The sequence below is a fragment of the Atractosteus spatula genome, chromosome 13, assembly GCF_055471065.1.
Source record: "Atractosteus spatula isolate fAtrSpa1 chromosome 13, fAtrSpa1.hap1, whole genome shotgun sequence".
Classification (NCBI taxonomy): domain Eukaryota; kingdom Metazoa; phylum Chordata; class Actinopteri; order Semionotiformes; family Lepisosteidae; genus Atractosteus; species Atractosteus spatula.
In genome coordinates this window covers 15,962,846-15,988,606 of record NC_142718.1, presented here as the reverse complement: position 1 = coordinate 15,988,606, position 25,761 = coordinate 15,962,846, and the positions used below count along the sequence as shown (strand labels likewise).

Here is a 25,761-nt window from a genome sequence, read left to right as displayed (position 1 = left end):
TAAATAGTTTATAAGAAAACTTTTATGTTCTTGTTCTACACACTTCAAATGAATTCAATAAACAGATAGTGATGAAAGTGGATATCCCTACCTTCTTCCATGACAAGGCATACAGTGTAAGTATTGTCCTGAGTTAAACTAGATGCTAAAGGCGATGTTTTGACCTAGGTGATGAAAACAGGGCCAAAGCCAAATTGAATGGTAGTATTAAATAAGTATCTCTACTCATTTCACTACTCAACAAGAGAAACAAGGTCTTCAAGGAGTGTCCATGTTGATGGAGTGTAAATAATATTTCAAACTAGAACAGAAATTACTTTTCCATAAATCTTTTCTGATTTGTTAAGGGAGGGCAGACTGGATGCTAGATTTTTGGCAAGGATTCTAGTCAACGTACTAGGACTTTGGCAAGGATCTTAACCAGTTAAGTTGAGAAATACAGAAATACGAGATACAAAAAAGGGGGGGTTTAATCTTTCTTCAGCAACAACCGTATAGTATCTTGAGAAAGTGTAGGGGGTAAACCATGTTAGTTAAGTACAAGCAGAAGTTGCTGAGAGAACCTTTTGAAAACCTAGAAAAGCTCTGGAGATTTGCCACTTTGCTTTTGAACTGATTGCCATTCGGGGGGCAATAGGGGAACTCTAGTGAAGTTTTTGGGAATATTCAAATAGTTTTAAAAAAAATTGAGACTGAGTCAGAGTTGTTCAGAACAGAAGCAGTGGCCAGGCAGAAGTGATAAGCAATTACTTTGTTTCCATAGTCATAAGAAATGTGTGTTTTATACAGCAAGTGCTCTGCATACCGTGTTGCGATAAGATTAAATTCACTTTAAAGGGTAGGAGCTTTTTATAAATGTAAGTTTTCAGCACTGGCCTGGTCTGTTTATAAACTATAAGTGGTCAATTCAGCATCTGCAAGTTCTTGGTCTTATGGGCAATAAAGTTATTTGCCCTTAAAGATACTATAAGCCTTAAGTGTTTCCCATAATGCACCAGAGGAAACATCTATTGTGCTATTTGTCTCTCGAAAAAATGGGAATTAATAAAATGCGAGTCAGAGAGCAGCAGTGGATTTTCAACTTATCCACATTAAGAGGGGATGTTTAGAAATTACTATCTTCTCATAGTTGCAGTTATTATATAGGAAAAAATAAGAGAACGTATGGTACACATTTGAAAAGTATGGCCCTTGAAAAGGATGTAAGAAAACACTGTCAGAGACAGCATACGAATTAAGGATGTAATGGCTGATGCAGTCTTACATAGAGGAAGAATGGTCTAAAGCAGGGATTCCCAAACTTTTTCGTGCCTCCCTTGACCTGTCAAATTTTCCACGTCACCCCTGTGTCCAAAATAAGGCAGTGTGATATTGCATTTGAAAAGGAAATAGGTCAAAATAAAAACATTGATTCAATTTTAATTATATTATATTTTTAATCATTTTCAAAACCAAAATACTTGTAAAAGCTCAATCAAAATGGTAAAAATACTTGAAAAACATTTTATTGAAATTGTTTGAATGTGAAAACAATTTGAAAAAAAGTCAACATCTTCGTAATATGAAAATAAATCCTGCTTCACTAGGCTCCAAAATTCTAAATACCAAAACTTACCGATTTCTGTGAACAGTTTCCAAATGACATTTCAATTTACTGGGTAGCATGCTCTCAGCAGCCAACGCTCTTAGGCAGATGACACACTGAGGAAGTTGTCCAGTTACGCATGTGAAACAAAAATCCAAGTAACTGTTGTCATACTTCCTGTATTTGCGTTTGTTTCTCTTTAGAACAAGGCTCCATGTTCTTCACTTCACATTTTTTACTCATGTTTAAAAACCACTCCATTGCGATCGTGTAACAAAAAACACACAAAATAACCACTCCTAGAAACATGTGAAACACCAAAGCCGCATGGGGAGCCGCAGTCAACTTGTATGCCGCTTACCAACCGCCGACTCTCGTGCCCAGTGTCATGCGACAACGTTGTACAGTACCTTAAAATCGGCTAGGTCGCATGTGACTCATACAGTCTCTGTACACGAACAGCAGGTTTTGTTTGTAATTTAAAAAATGTCTTCGATTGGCGATACCTGCAACACCCCTGACCGACAATGACGCTTTGCCAAGGTGGCACGACGCAGTTTGGGAACAACTTTTGTTATCAAGATATAGTGCCTTCTTTTTTCGGGGGTGTGACATCACTCCACCCCCTACAACAGCACAAAAGAACCAAACCAGTCTCATTCATTAGTGCTGCGTTTGTACCCATAATCCCAGTGTAGAGAGCAAAGGGGGGGAATTTTGCCTAATGTTGCCGAGTATACAGTAGCTCTTCAAGGAAGTTGGCATCATACAAGAACTTAGGTCTTCAAAACAGTCTATGCAGTCATCTGCTTGGGTGGGAGACACTTGGTTTTATCCCAGCTATAACTTTTTACCGATCATCCTGGAATATTCAATATCTCAACAAAGTTTTGTTTAATTCCATTGATGAAGCAAAAAATAACAATTGGTTCACAAAACACATCGAAAGAAATCTTGGGCAGAATTATGTTTCTTATGAACTCTCTCAGCCTGTCATATTGGGGGAAAAAGTCCTGATTTAGACTGCTTGCAGTCCTATAGTTGGGAATGTCAGTGCCAGGTTAGTTGAAGAGAAATCACTGAGTTAAACAAAATTAATGCTACTTTTATAAAGCCAGAAAGCACAGATGCATTGTGCAGATAACTCATTGACTGATCATCCTGTGAGTGAAGGACAGTGACCTCTGACCCACTGCATTGGGCTGAAGGTGACACTGGGGAGACTGACTGCACCACATTTAATTAATGTGCTTCATAATGAACACAGTTTTATGATGTCCTGGTCTGTGTTCCAGACCCAGACGATGTTTATCATCAGATGGGACCCTTCTATCCGCATCCCTATGCTTACACAGAGGCCCAAGCAACATTATCAAAGCTACAGAAAAATTAAGACATCTTTAAGAACACTTAATTCTAAGCAAGGCACATTATTATACTGTTACACTTGACTGTAGTGATGGTCCTGACAGAATTATGCTGTTAAGAGTGATAATTGTTGTTCGACAATGAACCCAAGAACAACTATGCAGTACTCAGTATTCCCTGACTTGAGGGTGTGATGTTTTTAATCTTTATTGCTTGCACATCCAAGATAGTGCCAGGACTGGATTCTAATAAAATACTCAATTGTACATGGTAGTCAAAGAGATGAAGACCAACACTGAGGTTCTTGTAAAACTTTACTAATAAGGGTTTTCTGTCCACAGAAGTAATGGCTTTGGCAACTACAATATAAAAATAATAAAAAAAAATCTTGTTTACATCTTGGTGTGCACTTGTATCCCTCTTTTATCCAAGCAAAGTAAGATTACAGGATGAAAAAAAACAAACAGTTACTTAAGAGAACTGTTAACTACTACATTAAAAACAGTGCTGCACCAGTACAATGAAGAAACAGGTGCTGAAGGAAAAAAAGAAAAAATTAAAAGAGTAATGACCCATTAAGATGCTTTGCATTTTATAAAATGGAACAGTACAAACAGAAAGTAAGGAAGTTAATGGGGTCCAGCATTTTAGAATTGTAATGGTAGATTTAACTACAGTCTTGGATGACACTGTCGGGGAGTTTTGTGTCCCTATCAGGAGGTTTTGTGAGTAGTGTGTATTTAAAAATCTAAAAGACCATAGGGCTATCGTGCTTTAGAGAATACTATATTGGTTTACAAATGCTATGCAGGGAATGCTTTAAAAGTGTCTTAAAAAGGAAAAAAAAATACTTTTCAAGTATTGAACACTTCATGATACTCTGAAAAGCTGTGATTTGGAATGGTAGCAGTGTTATGTTTAAATAAGGCACAGAGGTGTTATTACAGTTTTCAGATAAGAACTCAATGGCACCACTGGCTTTGGATGTAGTTCAAGAAGGCTTCTCTTCTTATTTTCCAGGAACATGTGCATCCGCAAGTAACTCTGGCCTTGTGCACTCAATGGGACACTTGATGTGCTGCCGGGAAAAAAAAACATTACTAAACTTTTGGAAAAAATGCAGAAAACTAACATTTCAATCAAACGTAATATGATTACATTTAGATTATTGGGGGAAAAACGTCAATACAAACATGGAAAGCGTTAGATTTTCAAAATGCTGGGTTCAAATCTTTGATGGGAGAAATGGCTTCCAGAGATTCTCAGAAAACAAGGGTTTAAATGGTTATTTCCAATTTAAAAAATAAAATAAAACATCTTGCGCTGTAGATCTTTAGTGATTTGTTAGCACTAGTGGGATATATGATATATGAATAAGAATTACACTTACAACTTTCCTCAGAGTGTTGTCCCTGTATCTGTCAGAAAAGTGCGTCTGTGTGGATGGTAGGGAGACATCTACTTCGGCAGAGGGCCTGCGACAGTTTTCACAACGCCATCCCTACAGGAAAAAAAATAGCACTCACTGTAAAACCCTATACGCAGTATTGACAAATTGTGCAAGGCACTTTAAATGGCTGTATATGTGCTTGGGGAAGTTTTGCTATTTCAGACCTGATCAGATGGTATTACATTACATACAAAATGAAAAATGTGTGCATTTAACTTCTCTGAATACCTGAAGAACATTTACATTAAATATCTGCAAAAAGAGAAAACTACATAAGCATTTGGATTCATAAAGAAAAACCTTGCAAGAGAAGCCACTGCATTACCTCCAACTATATATCCCAGAGCACGTATATAAAACATTACCAAAAGTATTCATATCCTTTTTATGTTAGCACATTTTGTGAAATTAGAAAATGATACATAAATATTTTTAAAACCTTAATTTTATTACCAATTTGAATGAATAAACAAAAGACTTAAGGGTAAGCAATTACAGTAAATATGAAATATGTTGTTTGCATAAGTATGTGGACTTGTGAACTCAAATTATTGGTACAAGCCTCTTGCTGCAATTACAGCAAATTCAATTAGCTGTGTTCATTGTTCAAGCAAATGATTGAAAAAGCATAATTCTAATAAACAATGCCCATATACCAGTTTCACTATACTAAGTGCAGAAGAACAAATTTACCTGCTGTCCACCAAAGCATGTGCAGGTGCAGATAGCTCCAAGATATTCCTTCTGCCACTGCTGTCCAACCTGGTACATTTTACCTTCATCATAGCAGGTGGCTTCATCTTTGTAAATATATAGAATTCAAAACACAACATTAGGGGGGGAAACTTTAGAAAATCTAAAATTTTTGCCCCGGTGACTTCGTCTACTTGTCTAAATGTATTAAAAATCCATAAAAAACAAGTAAAAATTGAACATTGACTTAACCCCCCCCCCCACCAAGTCTATAGGGTCTCCTACTAGAATTTCTCCTTGAAACATTAAGTTCAGAAAAAAGGTGGATAAAACAGGCTTTGAAAACCACCCTGTTGGTGCCATTAAGCAAGAAGTACAATTTACAGGCATCTAACAACCAGAACATAATACATTTGTTGAATTGGACAGTTTTTTAAAAAGCTTACCTAATAACATTGAGATTTTAACTTTAAAACTAACAGCAAAGAAGCTAGATTTCCCAATCAAATAGGACACAAAATATAATGCCAAGTTAAGGTTACATTTTTAGTAATTACATAACACTTACGAGGCTCACACTTGAACTCTCCTTTGCCATTACCCAAGCATGTACAGCTCATCATATGACCATTCTCTGTCTGGCGGTCCCATTTCTCACCAATTCGATAGTTGTTGCCATTGTCATGGCACCACTCTAAAAAAAAAAAAATAAATAGCACATTCCAATACCTACTTCAGATTTCTATTCATACTTAGTATTGAAGAGATAAGGGAGACACCTGGGAATTGAGATATTTTTTTGTTTTTGTATTTCTGCAAACTATGCAGTCTAGTGGTTTGAAGTTGGCTTTGTGCCCAAGCCCAAATATACAAAGATACTGCCTGTCCTTAGTCAGTAAGATAAGGGGTATGTATTTGGTAAGCTGGCTGTACGCCCAGAACATGAAAAGAACTGTTGTCTAGTTTGCAACTTAGATATAATTAATAATATTGGAATGTGTTGCTATCTTATCTGTTTAGAATGTGTCGTAGTAACTTGGTTGCTTAGTATAAAAGAGCATCTTTAGCTACTTATTTTTAAGTCCGGTGGTTGCAGGCCGGACTTTTATATGCATATGAAATAGAGACTTCTGCTTTACAGACACCTGAACTTTATCATTTGTATGACAACAGTATAATGCTTCAATTGTGTTTTGTAATAAGTGTAATTCATCCTCACAACACCTTTACACTGGAGTTCACCCATGTTGACACACCTTTCCTCTTCAAAGGAAAATACATTTCCACTGTCAGATTCTAGCCAACATCTATCATACACCTTAATTCTGTAATTGAATTACAATATGCAAAGATTTCTACCATACACAAAGATTTGTATCAGGACATCTATACTGATATTCAAAAGAAAATCAGAACTATGCATGTACAGTTTTAGAAAACGTTAGTGGAATTTTTATAAACTGACTACCACAGTCGTCTTGAATGACCCAAGTTGCTGGAAAATTGCATAAGCAATTAATTCTCTAAGACTTTGTCAAGGTTTTTTTCTAAGTGTTTGTGGTATTGAATAACTTTTTATTTGCAAATTCAACTTGTTTAACTGTAAGAGAATCCAAGTCATTGATATAGATCAGGAAGTCCAAAAGGTCAAAAGCAGACCCCTGCAGTACACATGACTATGAGGGATTATGTTCCTTTACATGATACATTGTTTTCCCTTTTCCAGTCCACATGCATACATACCTAGAAGAATCCTGGCATTTAATTTTAGAATAAGTTTAAATCAAAAACTTTCAGGAATATAAATATTGTGGATATACAGTGCAATCCGTAAGTATTTAGACAGTGACAATTTTTGCTGTTTTCGCTCTGTAGTCCAGCAAATTGTAGAAACCCTTAGGTTTTGTCACTTGATAAAGAAAAAGTGAGCAAACTAGGCATGATACAGTGATGTAATTCCAGAAATGATTCTAAAAGTATAATGGGTTTCCTCATCTACTAAATTGGTTACTTAAAACTGATCAAATTGACCACTTTTCAGGCTTTAAAATGCTACTCTATCTCAAGTGTAAATAGCAAAAAAGTCTAATATAATAGAAAGTTGGGGAAAAATTTTCAGAACACTGAATTTTGACACACTTGCTATACGATATAAATGCATATCAATTCTTACATTAGACAAAATGCATGAAAAACCTGAAGTTAGGTAAAACTTGTCCATGACCGGTAAAAGAAATCAAGAAGACTGAATTTGCATAAAATACTAAAAACCTTTTCACAGCACACTGCTTTAATAATTAGGACATATTTTCCTGCTTCCTAAAAATGTGACCATTAATACACTCAACTACACTCAAATTTAAAAATTGTGATCTATTATGTGGTTTGCTTTCCACCGGAACTCAGTTTCATACCCTTTACAATTACAATCAGAAATTAAACCTCTAACCTTAGCACAGTTGTGTTTGCTTAACATTAGTTACCAGCATATCAAGGGCAAAAAGGGATGATTACTCACTGGATGAGTCACATCTAAAATGGCCACTGCCAAAGCCTAAGCAAGTACACCACAGCTTAAAACCAGTTTCTGACATCCGCTCCCACTCAGCTCCAACTTCATGGTATGTTGCGGTGAAAGTATCATAGCACATATCTTTTGTAGGAACCCCTTCTGAAATTAAAAGAGAAGAAAATTTGTTAAGCACTAAGGTGCTTTAATTGCATGAACTGACTTCAATGAAAAGCGTGGCATTATGTGGGGCTGCGTTCAGTGTGGAGGCTGAGCCTGCAAGGGGAGAATCATTCCAGCGTCAGAATTGTGACATGAACGTAAGGCTGTCCGCTAACCTCACACCGGTACCTCTGCCCCTTAGACGGGGCGTTAACTTTACGGGACTGACCAGAGCTCCCCCCACTCCCGCATTATTACAAAAGACGTCAAGCAAATTTTGCATTACATCTCCTAACATAAGCTATGTGGTGACCTTCAAGCTGCATATGCCAATTATGACCGCTGGAATTTATTGCTAGCCCACACATAGAAATACATCAACCTAAAACATAAGATGGCTTAACTAACATGAGTTTTACAATAACACTGAGTTTCTCCCAACTTGCATTAACTTCATCTTGCAAAAGTTGTCCCCTTCCACTATTAGAAAAAATACCATTTAAAAACGTTTTGCCAATTAGAAAAACAATGTACAATACCACTCATTCTTCAGTAAACCCTGAAATGTAAGCATTTCCAAATATACCTTTTATAAGTAGGAAATAGGAACTCAATCCACTTCTGCATCGAATATTATTGACAAGAAACTAATCCTTACCAGCATTTCCTACTGTAATGATTTCCTCCAAAACCTTATGCTTCAGCCCTCCTTTCAGGGCCTCAACAATGACGTTATATGAAGCTCCAGATGTGAGGCCAGTAAGGGTTGCACTAGTGGAAGTTCCTGGCACACGAAACTATTAACAAAAAAACCATTTGAATTTAAAATGCTGAAATCTCTTAAAATGGTACTGCTCTGTAAAGCATAAAATTGATTAAAATTGTGCACAAAGAAGGATAGTTTTGTTCAGTTTTAGTGTTAACATTTCCCTTCTCTTTACAGTAAGCCCCATCTGGTTCCTGTAGAGGGGCAGGCTTCTTACAAGCTCAGTTGAGAAATCTGAACGGCTTCCCAGTGACTCCCAGTCAGTTGGCAAGATTTCAGGACATGCTGTAATTTCCTGTCTCTTCCGGCTAAAGGTCAGCAAGCCAAATACATTCTCATGGAAATCAGAACAAACCTCAAACATGATACAACTAACATTCTTACTGGCACAGTACCTAAAATAAGAATGATCCAAGTGGTCTAAATGACGCAGATGGACTGAAAAGGGAGGTAAGGGTTGTAATTGTAATTCTGGAGATCTACAGATTTTTTTTTACTTTTATTTTATAATGTAATTTATTTTTATTTATCAGATTAGTGCAACTCTACCAGAATTTTAAATTGATAACTAATGCACCACATCTGAAGGATCTCCAAGCCACCTTTCTGTGAAACCTACATTGGAAAAACAATTCAGCATTACAATGCAAGCATACTTGTATCCAAAGGTTCCAAAAGTTCTATGACAAATTTATATTCCTGTTCAGATTAAAGATATCTAACATCAGCAGTCCTCTCTATAAAAAACAGACACATAGTGAAAGTGATATTGAGAAACCAAACCAGCCAGAGCAAACCCACAGAGGAAAGCAGCTTAGAGAGCTGACAAGGGGAGATCAGAAGGAACAAAAGTCTAAGGAAGCCTTCTGCTGAAGCAGAAGAACTGAAACCAAGGGTTTTCTCTAGTTTTGGTATCAGTGATGAAAAAACTGCCATGCTAATTCTTGCTTAAGGATGTACTCTTGGCATTGCTTTTCTACTCAGCCAGCAAACAAAACAAAAACATTCTGATGCCCCTCATTCCCATAAGTCTCCATAACCAAAAGAGTTTCTTCTGCTTTCATGCCATCGCTTATTAGCATGCATTTAACCTGATTGATCAATATCACAGTAATGTTCTAGCTAAAACAGATAAACATTGGCTACCAAAATACATTTAGAATTACCTATTACATCAGTGGACACATATGGCCGAGCTGTAGCAATCAATGCTGTCAAGCCACAGCAGCCAGGAAATAGTAAGAGCATTTGCTCTTACCCACTGATGTTGCTAAATCAGTCACACTATAATATTAATTTCCATCTTCAAGTCTGTTTCAAAGACATTTAAGTAGTACAGGTCTTCTTTTATAGCCAAATGTAGTTTGTGTGACAGTCTCAAACTTTAAATGGTTTCATGAACCTTACCTGGAACACCTGCTCATTGGGGGCCAAAGGGTGGCAAGAAATGAGGTATTCAGAGGTTTGCTGCAGAGGATTCCAAGAAACAGTAGTCTGTGACTGGGCCTCCTGGGTGGTATCCGTCTCATTGTCTAGAATATGAAATGGAGAGCTATGTACAGGAGGTTCGTTTAACACAGGGTGACTGAATACCTATCCCCTATTTTCCCTGTGAAGGAAAATATTGTATGGGCCCAGTGCTATGGGACCCACCTTGATCATGATGCCCAGAGTTTCCCAGACTCTGGTTCTCAATGTATACGTGCTGGCCCTGCTGTCCTAGCCCATGCCCATTGGTACCCACAAGCTGGATGCCATTGTCGTCATCAAACCTGATGGGAATCACCTCTGGAACATCCAGGATATCAGGCACTGGTCGCTGGGGATTTGGCAGCTGAGGTTCATGTTCTAGCAGAGAGATGGGGGTTAGAAGCAAGCATGTCGGGATCTATGGTTAGCTGCTACAGCAAGTATGTTTGGAAATAAACAGTATATTATTGCCATATTTATAGCATACGCATTGCATTGCATATAGCATTGTTTATTCAAGCAAAAGAGCAATTATATAGCTACAGCAAAAGCCTTCTAATCTCTTTTGCCATCCAATTAATTACTTGAAAAGAATTTAAATTGAACCACCAACTTAGGCAGTTATATCCTGCGGTTCTCACTTCATGAATCACTGTAACACAAAATAGCAGCCTGGGAAACCCCGTAGTGTATGATTTAACAAAGGAAGAATTCATCCTTCTTCCCATGAACTAGCAATACTTGATATTTTTATATGGTCTACCACTCAACTCCATGCATAAGCAGCCATAGTAAAGCAGTAAAGATTTCAGCTGCATCTTCTGTAAACTTTCTTTCTGTAACTTTTTTGAAGAACCTGTAGTAAAAAAACCTCTTGCATAGAACAGTTCTACTTAAAGGCATCTTCAATTTCTATGTATTTCATGACTCTAGTTATCACTGAAAACCCCAACTTATATATTTAACCATGAAACTATACATTCTTTTGGTATTTATATAACAATTTAGTCCGAAAAATTCCAAACAAGCTTTATACTATAAAATGGTTCATGAAAACCAACACCAAAAGAGGGAGTTTGTGGAATTATTTATATTATTTCTACTCACGTGTTCGGGCAATCCCAACAAGTGGAGCACTTCTCAAAGCATTCTGTAAAGCAATGATCTTGATGATGTACTCTGTGCCTGGTCTCAGACCTAATGATAGCAGAAAAAAAATTAAGAACATCTAGGAACAAAAAATATTCCATGTTTGAGGGTTAGCTAAAATGTTTGTACTTCCCACTTAAGTTTTCCTATTCTGTATTTTCAATTCAATGGGTATTGTCTTAAGTGTTTATGTAGCCATCATAAATCCTCGAGATGGTCAGAACTATCAAACATTCAAAGGAGTAAAATCAAAAGAGTGCTACCTAAATGCTGACTTAGACTAAGTATTTTTCTACTATAACTGACTTAATTCAACATTTAACAGGACAATTTCTAGTCATTAAGCCAGCTTTCATGGAGATGAAAAATACATTGAAAACACACCACAGGAGGATTTTTGTCAACAGTAAGCATAAACTCTTTCATCAGACTGCATAATTCTTCCATAATTAATGACAATTTTTTTTTTCCAAGTAACACTAGAAGAGAACTGTATCCTTCATGAAAGGGTGCATGATCTTATTTGTGGAAATTCTGACTTCTTATATTGTGGAATTCACAGGCTGCAATCTCTCCTTAATGGTTTATGATGCATTGTTTAGAACAGGTAAATCACTTCATATTTGTTTATTAACCTCTGTTTTAAGAGTATGTAGTCCTTGGAAGAATCCTTTTGTTTATCAAGACATTAGCACATCAGCACAAACTCTTGAAATAATTCTGATTTTTTTCTATCTCTGTAGAAGTGACAACTGATAAGCCTGGCTTATCTGATCTTACCTTTTTCTATTTTATCTGTAAATGCTTTTATATAGCTGTATCTGTCGAGTGTATTGTGTTCCTTGTAATACATCTCTTGTTAAGCCTGTTGTGTGGTCATTACTCGAGGCACCAAGCTGTGCTCAAGAACAAATTACATGCAGCAATATACTTGGATTTTCTTAATTTGGGAGGTAAAATGATCAATAATTTGTATCACTTGTTTGCACAACAATCCAATTTCAAGACAGTTCTTTATTTTTTATATACCTCATACTTGAAGTTGAAGGTCCCCATTTTTATAGCTAGTCTTTTTGAGCACTCCTAGTTTGAAATATCACATTGATAAAAAGCACTATCCAATCTATCCCAAAAAATACACAGCGTACGTACTACGATACAGTGCGCGCTAATACTTCAGTGGACATAAGAGATACTCTGTAATTCTATACCACTCTATAGGAATGCGTGCTACGGACGCAAGTGACCAATTATATTTAAAAAAAGCTACTGTATCTCCAGCAAATAGGGAGAAAGGAGAATGTGCGTGATTTTGGAACAATGCCAACGTTGTAAACACAGGAATGCATAGAAATACGTGCTACGAACGCAGGTAATCTTGTGAGCACATGAAAGCATGCTAACAGAAAAATATTTAAGAACTGTTCCAATTTGAGAAAAATACACCGAGCGTCTCTGTTTCGCTCCCATGCACATGAAATAAAATCTTTAAATAAATACGGAAATAAAAACGGAAACGCGGAAAAATGCAAGCTTGCAGATTGCTAAAGCAGGTAAGCTACACTATTTTTGAAGAACCTTATTTACCGTTGGCAAAAGAGCTGACACGTATTATGTGTAGAGAAAAAGCTGCTAAACAGCTCGACCTGCTGCCCCCCTCCCCCTGAAAGACACAGTCAGTCATAGAATTACTGAAATGAAGGATTATATCAAAAGTACATTGATAGAGCGCGTTAAGATGAGCAGATGTTTTTCACTGCAATTAGATGAGTCTGTAGTCGATTTGGCCAATTTGCTCGTTTACGTTAATAAGAGTTTGAGGGCATGTCCCATGAAGACTTTCTGTTCTGTAAACCGCTACCAACAGGAACTACAGGAGAGCACATATTTCAGCTTCTGAATGAATTTATCGAAGAGAATGGCCTCGACTGGATAAAATGCGTCTGAGTTTGTACAGACGGTGCTAGAGCAATGACAAGCCAACACAGCGGTGTAGTTGCACGAATTAGATAGGTTGCTCCAGAAATTAATGGACGCATTACAACATCCACCGCGAGACCTTTGCCGTCAAGAAAATGCCTGACGATTTAATATCTGTTAGACTCTGTTGTGAATTGTATCAAGGCTCGAAAAATTAATTCACATCTGCTTTGCTCAACTAAACAGGCTCACCCCTCTCACTGAAATGGTGCTTTTTTATTAGTTGTTGTTAATGTTTTTTTTCTGTAAAACACTTTGAGAAGCCACCTTTAAAGGCACTATATCAAATAAAGTTTATTATTATAATATTTATTATATGTATGTGTGAGTGTGCGTGCACGCACGCTCATGTTGGTCATTGAGAATTTCTGGGGTTCCTATGAGATGATGACTTGTAGGTGGTACTTGGATGCTTTGGTTGGATTAGGGGGTGGTACTTGGTCCAAAAAGTTTGAGAACCACTGCCCTAAAGAAAGGTTTCTTTCAGAGTATATCCCTGTAGTTTGCAGAAGTAAAGAAATAGTTCAGTACTAGAAGAGTTACCCATATGGATGAGCAACAGTACTGAACATGTAAAGAGAAGATTCCAAATTCTGCCTAAGTACCAGATATTGTAGCTTGACTGATGCCAGCATGGGGCTGTGGAGTGATTTCTTTGCGGCTTCCACCAGCCTCTTCATAGGTGATGAAGTAGCCAGTCACCCTGGTACGTGGGGGCTCCCAAGTGAAGGAAATAGAGCTTGGAGTGATGGAGATGAACCTGATATTTGATGGAGACTCAACTGCTGGCTTATCTAAAAAAAAAAGAAGAAAACTTTTACAATCCTATTAATGTAATAAACTCTTGCTCTCCAAAAAATATCCCCGACTTCTGGAGTAACTATATGTAACTTTTAAAAATCTGAATTATGCCCTGAATTTAATCTAGTCTTCAGTCCAAATGGCATACTTTTTGGATGCTAGCTTTTATATATTTCTCTTTAAAGAATAAACTTAATAGCATACAAATACAAAAATGTATAAAAAACAAAAACACAAAACTATTTTCTTGCTCTTCCAAGAGACATTATGTTTTGAAGCAATGTGACAACAGACTCTTAACAAAAAAGATGTTTCAATGGTAAATGAAAGTCCCTTTGAATTGCATAATATTAAACAATCTTTGTCCTTTGTTAGAAGAATACTTACTTGTGGTGGCAGTCAAAGTGAATGGAGCGCTGCGAGCTTCACCGTTCATGGCATAAATGTGAATGGTGTACATAGTGCCTGGCTGGAGGCCTGAAAAGTTTAAAGATACATCTTAATCTCTCATGTCCAATCATTCATATCCATAGTTTATCTACTTTGTGTCATGTCCTATAAAAATAATCTTTCATAAATAATGGTGCTGCGGTCTTCTTGGGTGAAAAAGCATTTAGGGACCATCAAACTCTCAAGAGTAGTCGTTTTCCCAATTATACAAAAAGATAGTTTTCCATCTTGTTAAACACATTCAATTGCTTACTTTCTCTCCAGAAGATGTTATGCTGAAAACCAAATATGATGTAATGGAAATGTCTAAATATAATACCTAAAAGATAAGTCCTATCAAGAGATCCAAAAATGATTTTTAATCTGGTGTGAAAGACTTTCTACTGTTTAGGTGTCTGGAGAGCATGGATATGAATTATTTAAAAAAAAACTTGATGTTGGAATGTATGTGGTGCTTAAGTGTTTGCATTTGCAAATGGGTGTAGTAGAACATTAGTCTGCAAATGGTTATGATTTAGAATCATCTTTAAATAAGTTGAAGGAGGCTCCTGGCAAGAGGCACACAGTTAAGGTATTTTAAATTTAAGACCTGGTAAGACTTGCCTCCTAGCAAAGCTTCTTTTATAGGGGAAAGGTTTTTAGTTATGTTTTGCTAGGGCAACAGGTGTGTGTGGGAAGAAGCACAGTGGCTGTACTGGAAGTATCTAGCCATGACCTGGCAGGCACTTTCTAAAAAAACATGGTTTTGGAAGGGAAGACCAGGAGGGGTGGCGCACTGTCAATTTTCCCCAGAGGTTTACTATGAAGTTAAAATTGAGAGGAATTCACTTTAAATGCAAGTGGACTAGAGCAATGAAGGCAAGTCAGGACCTTAGTTGTACATCTCATCTGAAGGAAAGCACTTTTTGTTTTACAGTATAGCTGGGGCATTAGTACCCACAAAGACCACAGGGTGATTCCCCCCTGCTGGTCCCACTTATACCTCTTCCAACAGCAACCTTAGCTTTCCCAGGAGGTCTCCCATCCAGGTACTGGCTAGGCTTAGTGGGTTGCCAGTTGTGAGTTGCAGGGTGACATACCTGGTGCAATCTATAATTAAGTACAAGGGACTAAAGGGGGTTATCCATATATGGTTCAACTAATACTGGAGAAAGTCTGGATATTAGGGCTCCTAGAACCCTTGGATGGCCATAAAAGGGAGAATGCAGCTGTGTGCTCTGCTTATTGTAATAAAGTCAGCTGCAAGGCATTCTTGTAATTTCCTAGTTAAAAGAGAAGCAACACCTGAGGAACCCTGCAGTATAAGTCCTCAGGTTAGTAGTGGCCCGAAAATACTCTTGAAAATCACTTGCCTAGAGAAAAGAAGTTACTGAGTTTTCCCTGGGAGGGGAAAATATGGTTATCTATCCTGGAGAAGGTTAAACTGATAACCTGTGTTCTTTTTACGTGGCTATCATGACAGAGAAAACTTCCACAAGGACCAGCTGAAGCTCATAGTATCACCAAAGGATGGATGTCTAGTCCTGGAGTTAGTGAGGCTTTGGTTGAGTCTATTTTAGGTTACAGTCTAATGAACCAGTGAAACCCCTGGACCATAAAAGAAAAACCCTGCAGCAGATCAACTAAAACACAATACTTAAAAGGGAAACTGCAAGCTGTAGGCTGTAAGGGACAGGTCGAAGATTAATATGGTGCTCATGCTGACAAGTGAAGACCCTGTGACCTACCTGTAATGGTGTAGGTCCTGGCATCTGGGCGGACAGAGTTCTGAATAGGGGTCTGGCTTCCAGCTGGAGTAGCTTCAATATAGAAACCACTAATGGTTTCTGTTTTAGAACGCCAAGTGAGAGTGATGGAGGAATCTGACAAATCTGAGATCCTAACACGCCGAGGTGGACTTATATCTGTATAAACAAAAGGTCAGAATTATAGACTTCTTAGCCACACAAGTCTGAACTGTTACTTTAAACACACTAATATAAGACATGAACAGAGGTGAATAGTATTGTGTTTGAAGTTATAGAAACATCACTTATTTTAATTCACAGGCTTAAAATTTACAATCTCAAATTAATTATATTAAAATTAACTTGATTAAATTATATTTTAATTGCTGAAACTATTTTAGGAACACTGCTCACTGTCCAGTGTGATAACTTCTCCACGAGCAGGTCGGCTTGTCAGAGAGCTCTTCAGGGCATAGACATTTACTTCATATTTAGTAGCAACCTGGAAAACATTCAAAGAGGAATTCAGAATCCCAAACAAACACTTTGGGTTAAGTATGAACTTGATATACTGTTAATCTAAATGTTTCACATTTCCACTATTCTTCCGTTTAATGTTACAAAAGTGTTTTACATTATGTGTTGTACATGAACCATTGTACTGTACTAATATAATATGCTTATTATAATATAGTATGCTTAAAATAAGGCCTGCATAGTAGAAAATAACTGGCAATTTTACAAACAGTCACATGTCTGGTTTATTAAAATACCCCAGTAATGAAAAACACTTTTACCATTAATCCTGAGACAAAAACAGAGGTTGTATCAGGTGCTAGGTTGATCTCTTTGGTTGGTCCAGTCTTATCCTTGGGATTGACCACCACACGGTAACCAGTGAGTCTGGCTTTAGGTGCTTGCCATGATATCGTCAAGCTGGATGGGGCAACTTGTGAGAACTTTAAATCAGTGGGAGCAGGTATTGCTAGAATGGGAAGACATGGAAAATAATAAATCGTGAATATTTTATCAATATCAAGCAATGCAACAGAAGACAGGATTCTGTATACCTGGACCTACACACAAATCCATGCATAATTTCCTACATCTGCAGCTGAGAAGCACCCATCCAATATGTATGTGGAGGACTTCATTAAATTTCACAAGAGGCATGCAAATTAACAGTCCAATTGATGACTTTGGCAAAAAAAAAAAAACTCTTTCCACTGTTTGCATTACCCACCTCCTTTATTGTAGTATCATTAACAAATCTGACTAGTTTAACAACTATACTAGAAACTAGATTGATACAGATCAGGAAGAGCAATGGGTTTAATATTGATATATGCAGCACACCACTATTCACATATGCTTACATAGTGGTTATTCCCTTCCCTTTCTAAACCCATGTTAGCAGCCTCCTAAAATATCAAAGCATTCCAATTGATTAGAATTATTTCTTTAACTATCTAAAATCAGTAACAGATGCAAGACTGATTTCTCTGTAGTTTTCATGTTCATGTCTGTCCCCATTTTTTTTGGTTTTAGATTTGAGATTTTTTAAAATCTATGGGTAACGAGTTGAAATATTCCAGATACTGCTCTGTGAATAACATCCCTCATTTCCTCATGACTTGTTTTTAACTTGTCTTCTAATCTTGTATCTCCTGTCGAACCGGTATCAAGAAGCTCAGTATCAGTTATACTGATATCACTCAATACTGCTGGAGCTTGATCCAGAACAGGGGTCTCCAACCTACGGCCCAAATCTGGCGCACAAAGTATTTTTATCCGGCCCGAGACCAGAGGACAGCGCCACTGCACTGCACTTTGCTTATGGAAGCTCGCCTTTCTTATGGATTTGACTGCACATAAGTGAACTAATTGTGAAACCTCATTTCAGATTTGTTTTCACATAAAATCCTTCAGACAAAAATTAATGATTTTTGAAAAACAGGTGGCAGCTAACAATTTTGTTCATTTTGCAACTTGGGAAAAGTAGAGAAATTAATGTACCAAACCTCTTCTGATTTCAGATTCGAAATGGCAATTTGAGGACCATTTTCAAGATTCTGACAGTATCTCAGAGAACATAAGATTGTTCCAGAACCCTTTTGCAAGTGATACTGGAAGATCTTCAGCCTGAGTTGCAGCTTGAAGTAATTGACATTGCTGTGAATGACTTGCATAGGAATCCATATAAGGAAAAGGATTTGTTAAACTTCTATAAATTACTACCTGAAGAGAGTTAAGAACATTAGAAAATTTGCTTGTGGAAGGTTTTCTGTCTGTCTCCACATATATGTGTGAACAAACTTTTAAAGATGAAATATGTAAAATCGAAATATCAAACATCACTCTGATGAGCACCCCAAACAGATTTTGATTTGGGGGGCTACAGGATGTCCTCAAATTCTGGTTCAAACTTTGTCACAGAAGCAATTCCAAATATCACATTAAATTTGCACACATGTACATGAATTTTTCTTTAAGTTCTATTTGTTCATTTGAATATTACAATATATAAATACATTTATTAAGTGTAAATTGTGTTGTTTATTACATATTCCTCCATCATAAAATCTCCCCATCTACCTACCCTCCCACTCTCTGGCCCTCCGGCCTTTCTGCTGAAGCAAATGTAGCCCTGAAGGAAAAAAGGTTGGAGACCCCTGATCTGGAATATGGGGAATATTATCAATGCTTTCTATTGCAGACATTACAGTGAAAAATTAACTTACTATTTAAACTATTATAATCATTAATCCCTTATTAGCACATTTTTATTGAACTCTAATGTTGTACTACTGGAAAGGGTGCTTTGCATTATTTTCTGCACCATTACAATATTCTTTTTGGCCTTCCCATAGGCAATTTTACCGTAGTTTTTCAGCTGTGCCAGTAGTTCTATATATTCTTTTGAACTCAGGATCATGGACCCTTTTATGTAGTCTGGGTCCATGCAGCCTGTTAAGTGTTCTTTCCTTCCATTTTTTTTCTTAATATTACCACTAAACCATTTAGGCCATATTTCCCTGAAATTAAACTAATTTTGGAATAAATTCACTTTGAGCCTTTAACTATGTTTCAACTATCATGGTTTCCCCCACAGCTGTATACAGATGGCGAGCTACCAGGCAAAAAATCAGTAGTAACACCGCAAGATCATTTGCCAGCTAGCAGCCGCAATAGTACATAACTACATAGCTAAAAATCGTATTACGTATTAAAGTATCAGGACAATTTATCTCATAATCTCATATTTCCATCAAGTCTATGTTGACATAAAAAAAATGAAGAATGTAAAACTCCGAATTTGTTGCAGAGACTCACAATTCAGTTAACCAATTAAAAGAACCAGTGTTTTTTGCACTGTCCGTTTGTCACTTGCCTTAAATTTAAATAATAAACAGCACCTCAACAGCAAAACAACAATGGCTTGATTCATACATTAAATAGCAAATAGCAAAGCGTTTCAAGCACTAAGCTCTTTCTTGGGAAGCATCATGAACAGCCTACATTTGTGATGGATCCTAATTTATAATTAAACTAGTTGCAGTAAAAAAACTGCTTGTTCAGAATTATATTAAATTTATAAGACACTTAGTTTGCTAGTACACTAATCTATCCATTAGATAGCTAGGAGCAAAGAGCACAGAAAGGTTACCACCTAGCCTAAGCTTTTTCCTGCAGGGAAACCCTTTCTATCTTCCATTTCACAGGCCATAAGCTCTGCTCATTCCTTCATAGTGTTTTTACAAAAATTATAGACCCTAATTTTAGATTCAAATTTTCTTAAAGTATACACCAAAAGTTGCCATATTATGATCACAATTTCCCAGTGGTAATATCATGTCTTTCCTTAATTATATGGTGGTTATTAAAGTCAATAAGCACATCTTGCCATTTCTCTACAAAATGTAACTTAAGCCATTTCAGCTCCTGTTTTACCCATCACCATATCCCAATTTGTGTGGGAAATGGAAATCCCCTAACAATAGTCACCTTTGCTACATACCTTCTTGATCCTATCATATAGTAAGCTACTTGTACAAATATCTTTATCAGGTGGTCTATATCATACACCTCCTGATAAGCCTTTTGAATTTCTATTTTCCAGTTTAACCCACATCTTACATATTCTAAGCTGAGATAAGACTATTGGCCATATACAATTTCTTGTATTAGGAATTTGTCTTTTCGCATACCCCAACTAGCTCTCCACGAGAAACAGACAGGGAGAGAACTTGGGGTCAGAGCACAGGGTCAGCCATTTATATGGTGCCCCTGGTGCAGTTGGGGTTAAGGGCCTTGCTCAGGGGCCCAATGGAGTAGGATTCCTCTGCTGGCCGCAGAATACTAACAGGCAATCTTCCAGCCACAGGCGCAGATCCTTAGCCACAGAGCCACCACACCGCCCCAAGCTGTAGCCTACAGTCACGTACTTCTTTCTCAATTGTGCCAATTCCTCTGATGATTGATCTCCCCAATATGGGATGTAAACTAATTCCTGTAATATTAAATGCAACCTGCAGTGTAGTTCCACAGATCATGTACCCAACATGCAGCAGAGGCCTGCTTTTTGCCTTGATACTAAATACACAAATTAATAATGTTTGTTATCTCAACCCAATGCAATTACACCTTGTAATTATATCAAATTACATCTGAATACCCACTTCCCACAAAAACTGTTGCTCCTAAGGAGGCAAAACAAGCCTGGAAGAAAAATTCCAAAAAACACTTACAGTAGGTAAAAAGTACTCAATTGCCTAAGGGCAACCAGAAATGTTGCAGAAGCAACAGCCAAATTATTTTTTCCTAAAATTGAGAAATTGCAAAACTGAACAAAGAAAAAGACAAACTAAGAATAAGCTATGCTTTTGCCAGATACTTCCTGTTCCTTGCATCTGTGCTATAGCATTGTGCATCCCAGTTACAACAGAATGAAGACTCATCCCAGCAGTCATTATGAATACATACATCGGCCCTGATATTCAAAACAAAATGTTATCCAGAAAAAATGCATTACCCGTAGCCTGAGTTCCAACAAGAGGCTGACTTTCCAAGTCATTGTGCAGAGCAATGATTTTAATTGTGTATTCAGTGCCTGGCCTCAGCCCATGCAGCTCTGCAGTATCATCCTCCCCATGGGGGGCTGGCCTCAGCTCACGTTCCCCATCTTCTGGGCTGGAATATGTCACTTTGTATGAAGTCACCTGGCCCTCAGGGCTCTCCCAGGCTATTTTGATGGAGGTTGTGTCAATGTCCGTAAAAGTAAGGGCTTTGGGACGGTCAACACCTGCAAGTGTGGAATGTTAGGTCAAACTGTAGTGCACAGTACTGAGTTTCAATAAACCAATAAATGGAACTGGAGGACTTTTGTAAAAAAAAAAGTTAGCTACTGTTTAAAATGTCCTGAACAACAAAAGCCCAGGAAATAAGAAAAGAAAATATAACCTTGACAGATCTACTTAAAGGGGAACTGCAGTCCCAATTTTAGACTGGTTATTAAATCTTGGTAACAAATAAATTAATTGACTTCACAATAAAAAGTTAAAAATTTCAAATTAAGCACAAAATTATGAACTTTGTGAAAGTACATCCCATGAACTGCAACATGATACAGCCCTTCCTCCTTATTAGTCTCCATAATGGCTAATGTAATGTACGAGCAAATAAAAACAGGATGTGCAGCAGAAATGTAATCACTGCAGAAATGTTTCAACATGATATGCATGCAGAGCAAACAAGTCAGTAGTATTTGCTGGTAAATACGTATTGAAATAAAAAAACATTTCTATTGGATTTAAAAGAGATTTATTCACAAGCCTGTTTTGTCTACAATATCTTGGGCTCACATGTCACCAGAACTTTCGTTGCTTAGTTCTGAATCGCAGAACATGGCACTGCACATACCTGGAAATTTAGCTTATTCTGTGGTGGAAATTGGAGGTTTACAAGTTTATATATATAGTTTACTTTTATTGCGGTTAGAAATGCTGATTCTTTATAACCCAGAAATATGAAAACTGCATTGCTGTTCCCCTTTAATAGCATAATTAAACTTTTCCAATACGAGTACAATTTACATTTTGTCAAGACAAACTATAAAACAAATTACAAGAGATGCTATGAAGGATATTAATTTGGAACGACTGCATTTATACTGTGAAAGAAATACACTTACCTGTTACAGCGCTTTCTATAAGAGGGGCACTCTCTCCATTCTGCCCTTGGGCATACACACTAAGCACATACTCCACTGTTGGCATCAGACCCGAAAAGGTCATTTCTGTTTGGTCTGCAGTACAATAATCAACATTACCATTTTGGGGTATCAACTTTTATCGTACAGTGGCATGGTAAGTAGCAATATTCTTAAAGCACTTCCATTCACAGTTACAATAGCTAAGAGTTTCGCATAGTCTTAAGATCGGTGTGTGCTTGCCACCTGTTCATGCTACTAGTGTTTTTGATCCTCACTATCCAGTTGCTGGACTATAATTTATGGAGCATGCACTTTTTATAGGCGAAAACCCAATCTCCCAAACTTCTTAATTTAAATATCAAGCAAAGGTTTGGAAGCACTTAGAAGCAGAAGGAAAGAAAAGAAGGTGTTAGGGAATGAAGCATCTGTTTTGTAATACTCTTTACAATTTTGGTGTCCCAAAAGGAAGGGAAAAATCACTTGCTGTACTTATGACTAGCTACTGTACTTTATACAGTGTGTATATTTTTGTATATTCAACAATTAAATTTAAGAGAAAAATCACTTATTTGTTCTTATGACTATTGTAACTATTACAATATACTCTTTATGAACTATTCTTTTTTGTTTGTCTTTCCTTAAAAGTGGGGAAAAAAAGTCTTACCAGGAGAAACAACCTCAGAGAATGAAGGCCCCATGCCATTTTTGGGAATGCCTGTAACTCTGTACCCAGTAACTGATCCAGATGAAGGGGTCCACCTCACTGTAATGGCATTGTCTTTTACATCTCTCACTTCCATTCCAGAAGGAGACTCAATCTCTAAAAAATATTAGGAAGGTCCAGTTTTACACTTTTTAAAAATAATCCTCATCCTTTAAATTAAAAAAAATGCCTACCGAGAAAATTACAAGTGAGTAGTACTATATAGTATGCAAAACTTGGGAATGTTTTGTAATCTTTTACATGTAAAGAAAGAGGCATTTTCATTATATTAAATTTCATATTGCAGTTTTTCCAGAAACATTACCTTGGAAAACTAGGCATGGGTATTTATCACCTGGCAAACTGCAGTACTGAAACAATTAAAGGGACTCTGCAATTAAACAGCAACACTGGCAAAAACGTCCTAGAGTGCTGATACTTTGCCAATTACAAAACAAGGCAAACTGCTTTTAACTTATAGATGTTTTAGCTAAACAATTGACAAAAGCAAGCTTAAAGTGGCAAACACTGAAAAACGTAGAACACTGCAAGGTAGCAGCGATATAAAAACAACAATAAATGTATACCATTATTGTTATTGCCCTTTGACAAAAGCTACTTGTACAAATCAACATCTTTCCATTAACGTCTATGAAAAAAAGTTTCCACTTCATTAAGTATGTGGCTTAAGATAATTACAAAGCCCTTATTACTATATATAAAATATCCTTGAGATCATAACATGTACAATTTTAGTGAGATCAACAAAGGTTCGGGCTCTATGTATGTTTTTCCTCCACCAATTTTGTGAAAAGACAACTGTCAATCTAGAGATGTAATGTTAAATGGGGACAAATTGGAGAGGATTTTAGTCTGTCAAAAATCAGTACTAATTTAAATTGGGTTTTACTCCAAAAGCATTGCTCATCCTTTATTTATAGCTTGCAAACCAAGATGACTTAATATTTTAATACACTTAAATCCCAGTTCCCTACCACAAAAAGAACTACTTGGTTATGGGCTTTAACTGTACCTGTTTTGTGAGTGACCGCGATTGGAGTGCTGGAAGCTGGGCTGTCCCCTCGCCCAGTGACAGCATACACAGTCACAGTGTAATCGGTGCCAGGCTGCAGGTTTCTAATGGTGGCAGTTGACTGGGAGCCAGGGACAGTGAAATCTTTAACAGGGCTGCGACCTCCTGCAAGCAGCCAGAAAAGGACTTTGAGAAAAAGAAAAGGTCTCTCCAGAAATTTATAAATATGGGGGAACAATTTTGTCAATATTTTTATTTCTGACTTACAGCAGTACTTACAGCAACTAATAATCAAGTTACAAATCAGCCTCATTATGATTCTCAATTTAACAGTACTTATTTTTAAATGATTCAAAAATAAAAAGGGAAAGAGCTATTTAAATCAATTTTGGAAGTAAACCCCTGTATGGGCAAATTGTAGCTGTATCTCTTCATGAAATATTTCTGAACAACAGAGATTTCAAACTCCACAGAATAAATGTTAGCTGTTGTAAGCAACATCAATTAAAGACCATAACTGAAGACCAATTTTAATTTGAGAATCATTGAACAAAAGGGGTCTGAGGCTCAACTTTCCTTTTAATCCTTTACTGTGTATGGTCCATTATCAAAACTATCACTCAGTATAAACTGAGATATATTTCTCAGTATAAACATTTATGGCATACCATGTAGGACAGTTACAAGCAATTAAGACCAGATTATCAAATTTTACTGGGAAAGAACTGTTTACTTTTTCCTCACATTTCTAACATGTTTTGATTTAAGGACATGCAAAAAAAGTAACTTTCTTTAGGGGCAGTTTTTTGTCCCAAAGGACAGCACCTCTTTTTACAGTAGAGTCCCCATCACTACAGTGGGGAATTAGGACTCGCATACTTCCTGCTCTCTACTTGTCCCACTAACAGCTCTTCCAGCTTTTCATATTTCTCCACCGGTAAAACACATCCGATAATTCAAATTCTTTAAGCAAAAGGAGGGATGTTCAGGTCACCATCAAATCCCATTAAGTTCTAGGAATTATATAATATGAATAGCTGAAGCCATCAGCAGCCAGTGGTATTTATATACATATTAGTTAGGATACTTCATTCACAACCATGAAAGTATGTCACACTTCAAATTTAAATTTACCATTACTCAGGAGTGACTAAGATTACTTTTTAAAACGAATACCTTGGGAGTTTCCTTTAAAATGAACGGATCAATGTTGTGTTTGTATTGTTTCCATTAACTCTTTGAAGGACTTTTTAAAGTAATCTCTTATAATGAACTTATAACCATATCAAGCACTCCATCTCGAAAGTATTGAGGAATAGATGTGGAGAAGGGAGGTCCATTTCACTCAAAAAAAATGTACAGGTTACCGCAAAGACTCCACCTACCCGTCTCTCCATACGTGATTCTGTAGTACCTCACAGTGACAGGAGGAGCCTCCCAGCTGATGGTTATACTCGTGGGAGAGGAAGAATCCACTTTCAAATCAGTTGGAGCATCAGAAACTTGAGTAAAAAAAACACAAAAATGTGTCACTGAAAACAAAATCACTTCAGTATGTATAAAAATGTTCTTTGGACAATTCCAAACATCAAATGTTTTAGCATCCAAAATTTGCATTGCCCTTAAACCTGATCACTAATTCTAATGACCTTAAATGTTAAAAATGGTGTAAAACCTACTGTTTTAAAACAAACAATGCGAACA

General features: G+C 36.9%; 1 protein-coding gene across 3 annotated transcripts in view; it reads right to left on the bottom strand.

The window, feature by feature from the left end:
* Window positions 1–3,249: 3,249 nt before the first annotated feature.
* LOC148821790 (fibronectin-like) overlaps window positions 3,250–25,761 on the bottom strand; it is a 59,590-nt gene continuing 37,078 nt past the window's right edge. For 2 of the 3 annotated variants that reach the window (XM_088930194.1, XM_088930196.1), the window contains 19 exons: window positions 25,443–25,559; window positions 24,058–24,222; window positions 22,986–23,141; window positions 22,301–22,414; window positions 21,143–21,412; window positions 16,908–17,095; window positions 16,525–16,612; window positions 16,111–16,287; window positions 14,321–14,410; window positions 13,738–13,926; window positions 11,111–11,200; window positions 10,187–10,381; window positions 9,941–10,065; window positions 8,426–8,564; window positions 7,615–7,767; window positions 5,665–5,790; window positions 5,097–5,203; window positions 4,344–4,454; window positions 3,250–4,031 (listed from right to left, as the gene is read on the bottom strand). In XM_088930194.1, coding sequence (XP_088786320.1) covers window positions 3,963–4,031; window positions 4,344–4,454; window positions 5,097–5,203; window positions 5,665–5,790; window positions 7,615–7,767; window positions 8,426–8,564; window positions 9,941–10,065; window positions 10,187–10,381; window positions 11,111–11,200; window positions 13,738–13,926; window positions 14,321–14,410; window positions 16,111–16,287; window positions 16,525–16,612; window positions 16,908–17,095; window positions 21,143–21,412; window positions 22,301–22,414; window positions 22,986–23,141; window positions 24,058–24,222; window positions 25,443–25,559 — 2,669 coding nt within the window. In that variant the 3' untranslated portion in view covers window positions 3,250–3,962. The remainder of the gene's footprint in view (window positions 4,032–4,343; window positions 4,455–5,096; window positions 5,204–5,664; window positions 5,791–7,614; window positions 7,768–8,425; window positions 8,565–9,940; window positions 10,066–10,186; window positions 10,382–11,110; window positions 11,201–13,737; window positions 13,927–14,320; window positions 14,411–16,110; window positions 16,288–16,524; window positions 16,613–16,907; window positions 17,096–21,142; window positions 21,413–22,300; window positions 22,415–22,985; window positions 23,142–24,057; window positions 24,223–25,442; window positions 25,560–25,761) is intronic. The other variant, XM_088930195.1, reaches the window with a different exon arrangement.